At 47.3% G+C, this 9,984-nt stretch overlaps 1 protein-coding gene and 1 long non-coding RNA gene across 2 annotated transcripts in view; both read left to right on the top strand.

Annotated features, from left to right (window-relative positions):
* The window catches only part of LOC135536939 (SH3 domain-containing protein 19-like), a 14,393-nt gene extending 6,442 nt beyond the window's left edge, over positions 1-7,951 (top strand). Inside the window, exons 5-7 of the mRNA XM_064963161.1 lie at positions 475-657; positions 2,847-2,938; positions 5,418-7,951. Coding sequence (XP_064819233.1) covers positions 475-657; positions 2,847-2,938; positions 5,418-5,540 — 398 coding nt within the window. The 3' untranslated portion in view covers positions 5,541-7,951. The remainder of the gene's footprint in view (positions 1-474; positions 658-2,846; positions 2,939-5,417) is intronic.
* On the top strand, positions 4,053-4,975 carry LOC135536941 (uncharacterized). Its single transcript, XR_010455096.1, has 3 exons — positions 4,053-4,538; positions 4,571-4,600; positions 4,633-4,975. It is a non-coding gene; the product is annotated as an uncharacterized LOC135536941 (long non-coding RNA).
* Positions 7,952-9,984: the final 2,033 nt, after the last annotated feature.

Raw genomic sequence — 9,984 nt, forward strand, 5'->3', positions numbered from 1 at the left:
GGTTATCCTATAGCCTCGTCTTTCTGTCCTGTGAGGCTAGTTATCCTATAGCCTCGTCTTTCTGTCCTGTGAGGCAGGTGATCCTATAGCCTCGTCTTTCTGTCCTGTGAGGCAGGTGATCCTATAGCCTCGTCTTTCTGTCCTGTGAGGCTAGTTATCCTATAGCCTCGTCTTTCTGTCCTGTGAGGCTAGTTATCCTATAGCCTCGTCTTTCTGTCCTGTGAGTCTTTGAGAGTAGATAGTTGACCACATAGACAGGTTCATTAGGAGCAGAGTTAATTGTTACATGTGAAACGGATCCTCTCTCCCTGGCAACGGATCCTCTCTCCCGGGCAACGGATCCTCTCTCCCTGGCAACGGATCCTCTCTCCCTGGCAGAATGTTCGTCCACAACAGAACACCCTTCAGTCAGCTGAAGATTTGTGTGTTAATATTTATAAATGTGTGCGTACCCACCTGTGTGTTCTCTCTCAGACGTTCCAGACCAGTGGGTTGTGGCAATCCACGACTTCCCAGGTCAGACTGCAGAGGATCTGTGGTTCCAGCAGGGGGCGCTGATCAGAGTAACGCAGCGTGTCGACGCAGACTGGACCAGAGGAACACTGGACGGACGGGAGGGACTGTTCCCCACTACCTTCACACACACCTGTAACACAGGTAACACACAGAGTAGGGGGAAGTTGCCCTAGATGCTGATCTGGGGTCAGTTTTGCTCCCCCCCCCCATACTAATGGTTAAGGTTTGGGAGGAGGGGAAGTTGCCCTAGATGCTGATCTGGGGTCAGTTTTGCTCCCCCCCCCCCCCCATACTAATGGTTAAGGTTTGGGAGGAGGTGAAGTTGCCCTAGATGCTGATCTGATACTAATGGTTAAGGTTTGGGAGGAGGGGAAGTTGCCCTAGATGCTGATCTGGGGTCAGTTTTGCTCCCCCCCCATACTAATGGTTAAGGTTTGGGAGGAGGGGAAGTTGCCCTAGATGCTGATCTGGGGTCAGTTTTGCTCTCCTCCCCCCCATACTAATGGTTAAGGTGAGGAGGGGAAGTTGCCCTAGATGCTGATCTGGGGTCAGTTTTGCTCCTCCCCCCCATACTAATGGTTAAGGTTTGGGAGGAGGTGAAGTTGCCCTAGATGCTGATCTGATACTAATGGTTAAGGTTTGGGAGGAGGGGAAGTTGCCCTAGATGCTGATCTGGGGTCAGTTTTGCTCCCCCCCCATACTAATGGTTAAGGTTTGGGAGGAGGGAAGTTGCCCTAGATGCTGATCTGGGGTCAGTTTTGCTCCCCTCCCCCCATACTAATGGTTAAGGTGAGGAGGGAAGTTGCCCTAGATGCTGATCTGGGGTCAGTTTTGCTCCCCCCCCCATACTAATGGTTAAGGTTTGGGAGGAGGGGAAGTTGCCCTAGATGCTGATCTGGGGTCAGTTTTGCTCCCCCCCCATACTAATGGTTAAGGTTTGGGAGGAGGGGAAGTTGCCCTAGATGCTGATCTGGGGTCAGTTTTGCTCCCCCCCCCATACTAATGGTTAAGGTTTGGGAGGAGGTGAAGTTGCCCTAGATGCTGATCTGATACTAATGGTTAAGGTTTGGGAGGAGGGGAAGTTGCCCTAGATGCTGATCTGGGGTCAGTTTTGCTCCCCCCCCATACTAATGGTTAAGGTTTGGGAGGAGGGGAAGTTGCCCTAGATGCTGATCTGGGGTCAGTTTTGCTCTCCTCCCCCCCATACTAATGGTTAAGGTGAGGAGGGGAAGTTGCCCTAGATGCTGATCTGGGGTCAGTTTTGCTCCTCCCCCCCATACTAATGGTTAAGGTTTGGGAGGAGGGGAAGTTGCCCTAGATGCTGATCTGGGGTCAGTTTTGCTCCTCCCCCCATACTAATGGTTAAGGTTTGGGAGGAGGGGAAGTTGCCCTAGATGCTGATCTGGGGTCAGTTTTGCTCCTCCCCCCATACTAATGGTTAAGGTTTGGGAGGAGGGGAAGTTGCCCTAGATGCTGATCTGGGGTCAGTTTTGCTCCCCCCCCATACTAATGGTTAAGGTGAGGAGGGAAGTTGCCCTAGATGCTGATCTGGGGTCAGTTTTGCTCCCCCCCCATACTAATGGTTAAGGTTTGGGAGGAGGGGAAGTTGCCCTAGATGCTGATCTGGGGTCAGTTTTGCTCCCCCCCCATACTAATGGTTAAGGTGAGGAGGGGAAGCTGACCCTAGATGCTGATCTGGGGTCAGTTTTGCTCCCCCCCCATACTAATGGTTAAGGTTTGGGAGGAGGGGAAGTTGCCCTAGATGCTGATCTGGGGTCAGTTTTGCTCCTCCCCCCATACTAATGGTTAAGGTGAGGAGGGGAAGTTGCCCTAGATGCTGATCTGGGGTCAGTTTTGCTCCTCCCCCCATACTAATGGTTAAGGTGAGGAGGGGAAGCTGACCCTAGATGCTGATCTGGGGTCAGTTTTGCTCCTCCCCATACTAATGGTTAAGGTTTGGGAGGAGGGGAAGTTGCCCTAGATGCTGATCTGGGGTCAGTTTTGCTCCTCCCCCCATACTAATGGTTAAGGTTTGGGAGGAGGGGAAGTTGCCCTAGATGCTGATCTGGGGTCAGTTTTGCTCCCCCCCCATACTAATGGTTAAGGTTTGGGAGGAGGGGAAGTTGCCCTAGATGCTGATCTGGGGTCAGTTTTGCCCCCCCCCCATACTAATGGTTAAGGTGAGGAGGGGAAGTTGCCCTAGATGCTGATCTGGGGTCAGTTTTGCTCCCCCCCCCATACTAATGGTTAAGGTTTGGGAGTAGGGGAAGCTGATCCGAGATCCGTCTCTTCATCTTTGGTCTAACCATATTTTCTGCTCCTCTCTGAAGCTCAGCCAATGACGGGCCAGCCTGTGGCCAGGGGCGTGGCCAAGGTCCTGTTTGATTTCAGTGGAGAGAGAGAAGATGAGCTCTCACTGAAGGTAGGTGAAGGTAGATGCAGGTATGGTGGAGGTAGGTGAAGGTATGGTGGAGGTAGATGAAGGTATGGTGGAGGTAGGTGAAGGTATGGTGGAGGTAGATGAGGCTATGGTGGAGGTAGATGAAGGTATGGTGGAGGTAGATGAAGGTATGGTGGAGGTAGATGAAGGTATGGTGGAGGTAGATGAGGCTATGGTGGAGGTAGATGAAGGTATGGTGGAGGTAGATGAAGGTATGGTGGAGGTAGATGAAGGTATGGTGGAGGTAGATGAAGGTATGGTGGAGGTAGATGCAGGTATGGTGGAGGTAGATGCAGGTATGGTGAAGGTAGATGAAGGTATTGTGAAGGTAGGTGAAGGTATGGTGGAGGTAGATGAAGGTATGGTGAAGGTAGGTGAAGGTATGGTGAAGGTAGGTGAAGGTATGATGAAGGTATGGTGGAGGTAGGTGAAGGTATGGTGGAGGTAGATGAAGGTATGGTGGAGGTAGGTGAAGGTATGGTGAGGTAGGTGAAGGTATGGTGGAGGTAGGTGAAGGTATGGTGGAGGTAGATGAAGGTATGGTGTAGGTAGGTGAAGGTATGGTGGAGGTAGATGAAGGTATGGTGAAGGTAGGTGAAGGTAGGTGAATGTATGATGAAGGTATGGTGGAGGTAGGTGAAGGTATGATGAAGGTATGGTGGAGGTAGGTGAAGGTATGATGAAGGTATGGTGGAGGTAGATGAAGGTATGGTGGAGGTAGATGCAGGTATGGTGGAGGTAGATGCAGGTATGGTGAAGGTAGATGAAGGTATTGTGAAAGTAGGTGAAGGTATGGTGGAGGTAGATGAAGGTATGGTGGAGGTAGGTGAAGGTATGGTGGAGGTAGATGAAGGTATGGTGAAGGTAGACGAAGGTATGGTGAAGGTAATTGAAGGTATGGTGAAGGTATGGTGAAGGTATGATGAAGGTATGGTGGAGGTAGGTGAAGGTATGGTGGAGGTAGATGAAGGTATGGTGAAGGTATGATGAAGGTATGGTGGAGGTAGATGAAGGTATGGTGGAGGTAGATGAAGGTATGGTGAAGGTAGGTGAAGGTATGGTGGAGGTAGATGAAGGTAGATGAAGGTATGGTGAAGGTAGGTGAATGTATGATGAAGGTATGGTGGAGGTATGATGAAGGTATGGTGGAGGTAGATGAATTTATAGTGGAGGTAGGTGAAGGTATGGTGGAGGTAGATGAAGGTATGGTGGAGGTAGGTGAAGGTATGGTGGAGGTAGATGAAGGTATGGTGAAGGTAGATGAAGGTATGGTGAAGGTAGGTGAAGGTATGGTGAAGGTAGGTGAAGATATGGTGAAGGTAGGTGAAGGTATGGTGGAGGTAGGTGAAGGTATGGTGGAGGTAGATGAAGGTATGGTGGAGGTAGATGAAGGTATGGTGAAGGTATGATGAAGGTATGGTGGAGGTAGATGAAGGTAGGTGAAGGTATGGTGGAGGTAGATGAAGGTAGATGAAGGTATGGTGAAGGTAGGTGAAGGTAGGTGAATGTATGATGAAGGTATGGTGGAGGTATGATGAAGGTATGGTGGAGGTAGATGAATTTATAGTGGAGGTAGGTGAAGGTATGGTGGAGGTAGGTGAAGGTATGGTGGAGGTAGATGAAGGTATGGTGAGGTAGGTGAAGGTATGGTGAAGGTATGGTGGAGGTAGATGAAGGTATGGTGAAGGTAGGCTTGCTCAGCACTTTGTGAGTGTGTGTTATTTTGTCACAGATGAAGTAGAAAGTCTAATGATCTCTCCCTTTACCCACCCCCTTTCCCTGTCTCTCTTTCCCTGTCTCTCTGTCCCTGTCTCTCCCGCTCTCTGTCTTTCTTCCTGTCTCTCTTTCCCTGTCTTTCTCCCTGTCTCTCTTTCCCTGTCTCTCTTTCCCTGTCTTTCTCCCTGTATCTCTTTCCCTGTCTTTCTCCCTCTCTCTCTTTCCCTGTCTTTCTCCCTGTCTCTCTTTCCTGTCTTTCTCCCTGTCTCTCTTTCCCTGTCTTTCTCCCTCTCTCTTCCCTGTCTTTCTCCCTGTCTCTCTTTCCCTGTCTTTCTCCCTGTCTCTCTTTCTCTGTCTTTCTCCCTGTCTCTCTTTCTCTGTCTTTCTCCCTGTATCTCTTTCCCTGTCTTTCTCCCTGTCTCTCTTTCCCTGTCTCTCTTTCCCTGTCTTTCTCCCTGTCTCTCTTTCCCTGTCTTTCTCCCTGTCTCTCTTTCCCTGTCTCTCTTTCCCTGTCTTTCTTTCCCTGTCTCTCTTTCCCTGTCTTTCTCCCTGTCTCTCTGTCTTTCCCTGTCTTTCTCCCTGTCTCTCTGTCTTTCCCTGTCTTTCCCGCCGCCCCCCTATTTCCCTGTTTTTCCCGCTGTCCCCACCCCCTTTCCCTGTTTTTCCCGCTGTCCCCACCCCCTTTCCCTGTTTTTCCCGCTGTCCCCACCCCCTTTCCCTGTTTTTCCCGCTGTCTCTCTCCCAGGCAGGGGAGGTAGTAACAGAGGTGGTGACAGTCGATGAGGAGTGGTATCTGGCGGATGCAGGAAGGAGACGAGGCCTGGTCCCCAAAAACCACCTGACACTGCTTCCTGACAGCTGCAAATAGGACTATGTGATCTATATATATAAACTACATTGTCATAAGTATGTGGACACCCCTTCAAATTAGTGGATTCAACTATTTCAGCCACACCCGTTGCTGACAGGTGTGTAAAATCGAGCGCGTCGCTTTGCGATCTCCATAGACAAACATTGGCAGTAGAATGGCCCGTGCTGAAGAGCTCGGTGACTTTCAACGTGGCACCGTCATAAGATGCCACCTGTTTGACAAGTCAGTTCGTCAAGAGCTGCCCCGGTCACCTGTAAGTGTTGATATTGTGAAGTGGTGTGAAGCTCACCTCTTATTGGACTCTGGAGCAGAGGAAAACGCGTTCTCCGGAATGTTCTCCGGAGTGATGAATTGCGCTTCACCATCTGGCAGTCTGACGGACAAATCTGGGTTTGGTGGATGCCAGGAGAACGCTACCTGCCCTAATGAATAGTGCCAACTGTAAAGTTTGGTGGAGGAGGAATAATGGTCTGGGGCTGTTTTTCATGGTTCGGGCCTCTTAGTTCCAGTGAAGGGAAATCTTCACGCTACAGCAAACAATGACATTCTAGATGATTCTGTGCTTCCAGGTTTGTGGCAACAGTTTGGGGAAGGACCTTTCCTATTTCGGTATGACAATGCCCCTGTGCACAAAGCGAGTTCCATACAGAAATGGTTTGTTGAAATCAGTGTGGAAGAACTTGACTGGCCTTCACAGAGCCCTGACTTCAACCCATCGAACACCTTTGGTATGAATTTTAAGTCCCCTTAGCAATGTTCCAACATCTAGTGGAAAGCCTTCCCAGAAGAGTGGAGGCTGTTATAGCAGCAAAGGGGGGACCAACTCCATATTAATTCCCATGATTTTTGAATGAGATGTTCGACGAGCTGGTGTCCACATACTTTTGGTCATGTAGTGTATCTTTGAATATGTGCCTTCAGAAAGTATTCATACCCCTTGACTTATTCCACATTTAGTTTTACAGCCTGAATTCAACATGGATTAAATAGTTGTTTTTTTTTCTCACAGATCTACACACAATACCCCATAATGACATCACAATACCCCATAATGACATCACAATAACCCATAATGACAAAGTGAAAACATGTTCTTCGAAATGTTTGCAAATTTATTGAAAAATGAAATGCAATATCTAATTTAAATACACCCCTGAGTCAATACTTTGTAGAAGCACCATTGACAGTAAGTCTTTCTGGGTAAATCTCTAAGAGCTGTGAGTCTTTCTGGGTAAATCTCTAAGAGCTGTGAGTCTTTCTGGGTAAATCTCTAAGAGCTGTGAGTCTTTCTGGGTAAATCTCTAAGAGCTGTGAGTCTTTCTGGGTAAGTCTCTAAGAGCTGTGAGTCTTTCTGGGTAAATCTCTAAGAGCTTTCCACACGTGGATTGTGTAACATTTGCCCATTTATAATTTTCTAAATTCTTCAAGCTCTGTCAAATTGGTTGTTGATCATTGCTAGACAAATTTATTTGAAAATCTATATCAAGAACAGGATTCAATCAAAACTGTAACTAGACCACTCAGGAACATTCCATGTCGTCTGGTGAGCAACTACCGTAGATTTGGCCTTATGTTTTAGGTTATTGACCTGCTGAAAGGTGAATTCATCTCCCAGTGTCTGGTGGAAAGCAGACTGAACCAGGTTTTCCTCTAGGATTTTGCCTGTGCTTAGCTCAATTCCATTTCTTTTTTATCCTGAAAAACTACCTCGTCCTAAAGGATTTCAAGCATACCCATAACATGATGCAGCCACCACCATGCTTCAAAATATGAATAGTGTTATTCAGTGATGTGTTGAATTTCCCCAAACATAATGCTTTGTATTCAGAACAAAAAGTGAATTTCTTTGACACATGTGCCTTGGTTTGGAATATTTGTATTCTGTACAGGTGTCCTTTTCCTCTGTGTTTGAAATTCACTGCTCCACTGAGGGACCTTACAGATAATTGTATGTGTGGGGTACAGAGATGAGGAAGTCATTAAAAATCATGTTAAACACTATTATTGCACACAGAGTGAGTCTATGCAACATGTTATGTGACTTGTTAAGCACATTTTTACTCCTGAACTTATTTTAGGTTTGCCGAACAAGGAGTTACACAAGGAGTTGAATACTTATTGACTCAAGACATTTCAGCTTTTTATTCATTTGTAAACATCTCTAAAAATAAAACATATTTCCACTTTGACATTATGGGGTATGGTGTGTAGTCCAGTGACAAAATCTCAATTGAATCGATTTTAAATTCCGTCTGTAACAGAACAGCATGTGGAAGAAGGCAAGGGGTGTGAATATACACTGAGTTTTTAAAAAGCATTGCTGAATCCAGGTAAAACCTATGATGTTTTTATCTATTCGAAATCCACTTTAATCAAGTGTAAGATTCAGATTAAAGAAGGATTCTTGAGCCTCGGTGTATCGATGCCATTCAGAAGGTGAACGGACAAGACAAAGTATTGAATTGCCTTTGAACCGGGTATGGTGTTAGGTGCCAAGCGCACCGGTTTGTTTCAAGAACTTCCAACGCTGCTGGATTTTTCACTCAACCGTTTCCTGTTTGTATTAAGAATGGTCCACCAAGCAAAGGAGGTCCAACCGACTTGACACAACTGTGGGAAGCATTGGAGTCAACATGGGCCAGCATCCCTGTGGAACGCTTCCACACTTTTTGTAGAGTCCATGTCCTGAAGAATTGAGGCCGTTCTGAGGGCAAGAGGGGGGTGCAATTGAATGTGAGGAAGGTGTTCCTAATGTTTTGTCCACTGTGTATATAGCAGGTCTGTGTGGGTGTGTGAGGTACAGGGACTGAGAGAGAGAGTGTTTGTTATGCGAATGAATGAGTATGTGTTGTAGTACTGATGTGGTTGATGAGCATTCTGTTTACATCTCAGTATGATAAGGAATAGATAGAAAACAGTTTGGCAAACTACCCTCCATATTGACACCAAACTACCCTCCATATTGACACCAAACCACCCTCCATATTGACACCAAACCACCCTCCATATTGACACCAAACTACCCTCCATATTGACACCAAACCACCCTCCATATTGACACCAAACCACCCTCCATATTGACACCAAACACCCTCCATATTGACACCAAACCACCCTCTATATTGACACCAAACCACCCTCTATATTGACACCAAACCACCCTCCATATTAACACCAAACCACCCTCCATATTGACACCATCCATATTGACACCAAACTACCCTCCATATTGATACCAAAAACCACCCTCCACATTGACACCAAACCACCCTCCACATTGACATCAAACCACCCTCCATATTGATAACAAACCACCCTCCATATTGACACCAAACCACCCTCCATATTGACACCAAACCACCCTCCATATTGACACCAAACCACCCTCCACATTGACACCAAAGCACCCTCCATATTGACACCAAACCACCCTCCATATTGACACCAAACCACCCTCCATATTGACACCAAACCACCCTCCACATTGACACCAAACCACCCTCCACATTGACACCAAACCACCCTCCATATTGTCACCAAACCACCCTCCATATTGATAACAAACCACCCTCCATATTGACACCAAACCACCCTCCATATTGACACCAAACCACCCTCCATATTGACACCAAACCACCCTCCACATTGACACCAAACCGTCCTCCACATTGACACCAAACCACCCTCCATATTGATAACAAACCACCCTCCATATTGACACCAAACCACCCTCCATATTGTCACCAAACCACCCTCCATATTGATAACAAACCACCCTCCATATTGACACCAAACCACCCTCCATATTGACACCAAACCACCCTCCATATTGACACCAAACCACCCTCCACATTGACACCAAACCGCCCTCCACATTGACACCAAACCACCCTCCATATTGATAACAAACCACCCTCCATATTGACACCAAACCACCCTCCATATTGACACCAAACCGTCCTCCACATTGACACCAAAAACCACCCTCCATATTGATAACAAACCACCCTCCATATTGACACCAAACCACCCTCCATATTGACACCAAACCACCCTCCATATTGATAACAAACCACCCTCCATATTGACACCAAACCGTCCTCCACATTGACACCAAACCACCCTCCATATTGATAACAAACCACCCTCCATATTGACAACAAACCACCCTCCATATTGACACCAAACCACCCTCCACATTGACACCAAACCACCCTCCATATTGACACCAAACCACCCTCCATATTGACACCAAACCGTCCTCCACATTGATAACAAACCACCCTCGATATTGACACCAAACCACCCTCCACATTGACACCAAACCACCCTCCATATTGACACCAAACCACCCTCCATATTGACACCAAACCGTCCTCCACATTGACACCAAACCGTCCTCCACATTGACACCAAACCGTCCTCCACATTGACACCAAAC

Source organism: Oncorhynchus masou, unplaced genomic scaffold (assembly GCF_036934945.1).
Source record: "Oncorhynchus masou masou isolate Uvic2021 unplaced genomic scaffold, UVic_Omas_1.1 unplaced_scaffold_686, whole genome shotgun sequence".
NCBI lineage: Eukaryota > Metazoa > Chordata > Actinopteri > Salmoniformes > Salmonidae > Oncorhynchus > Oncorhynchus masou.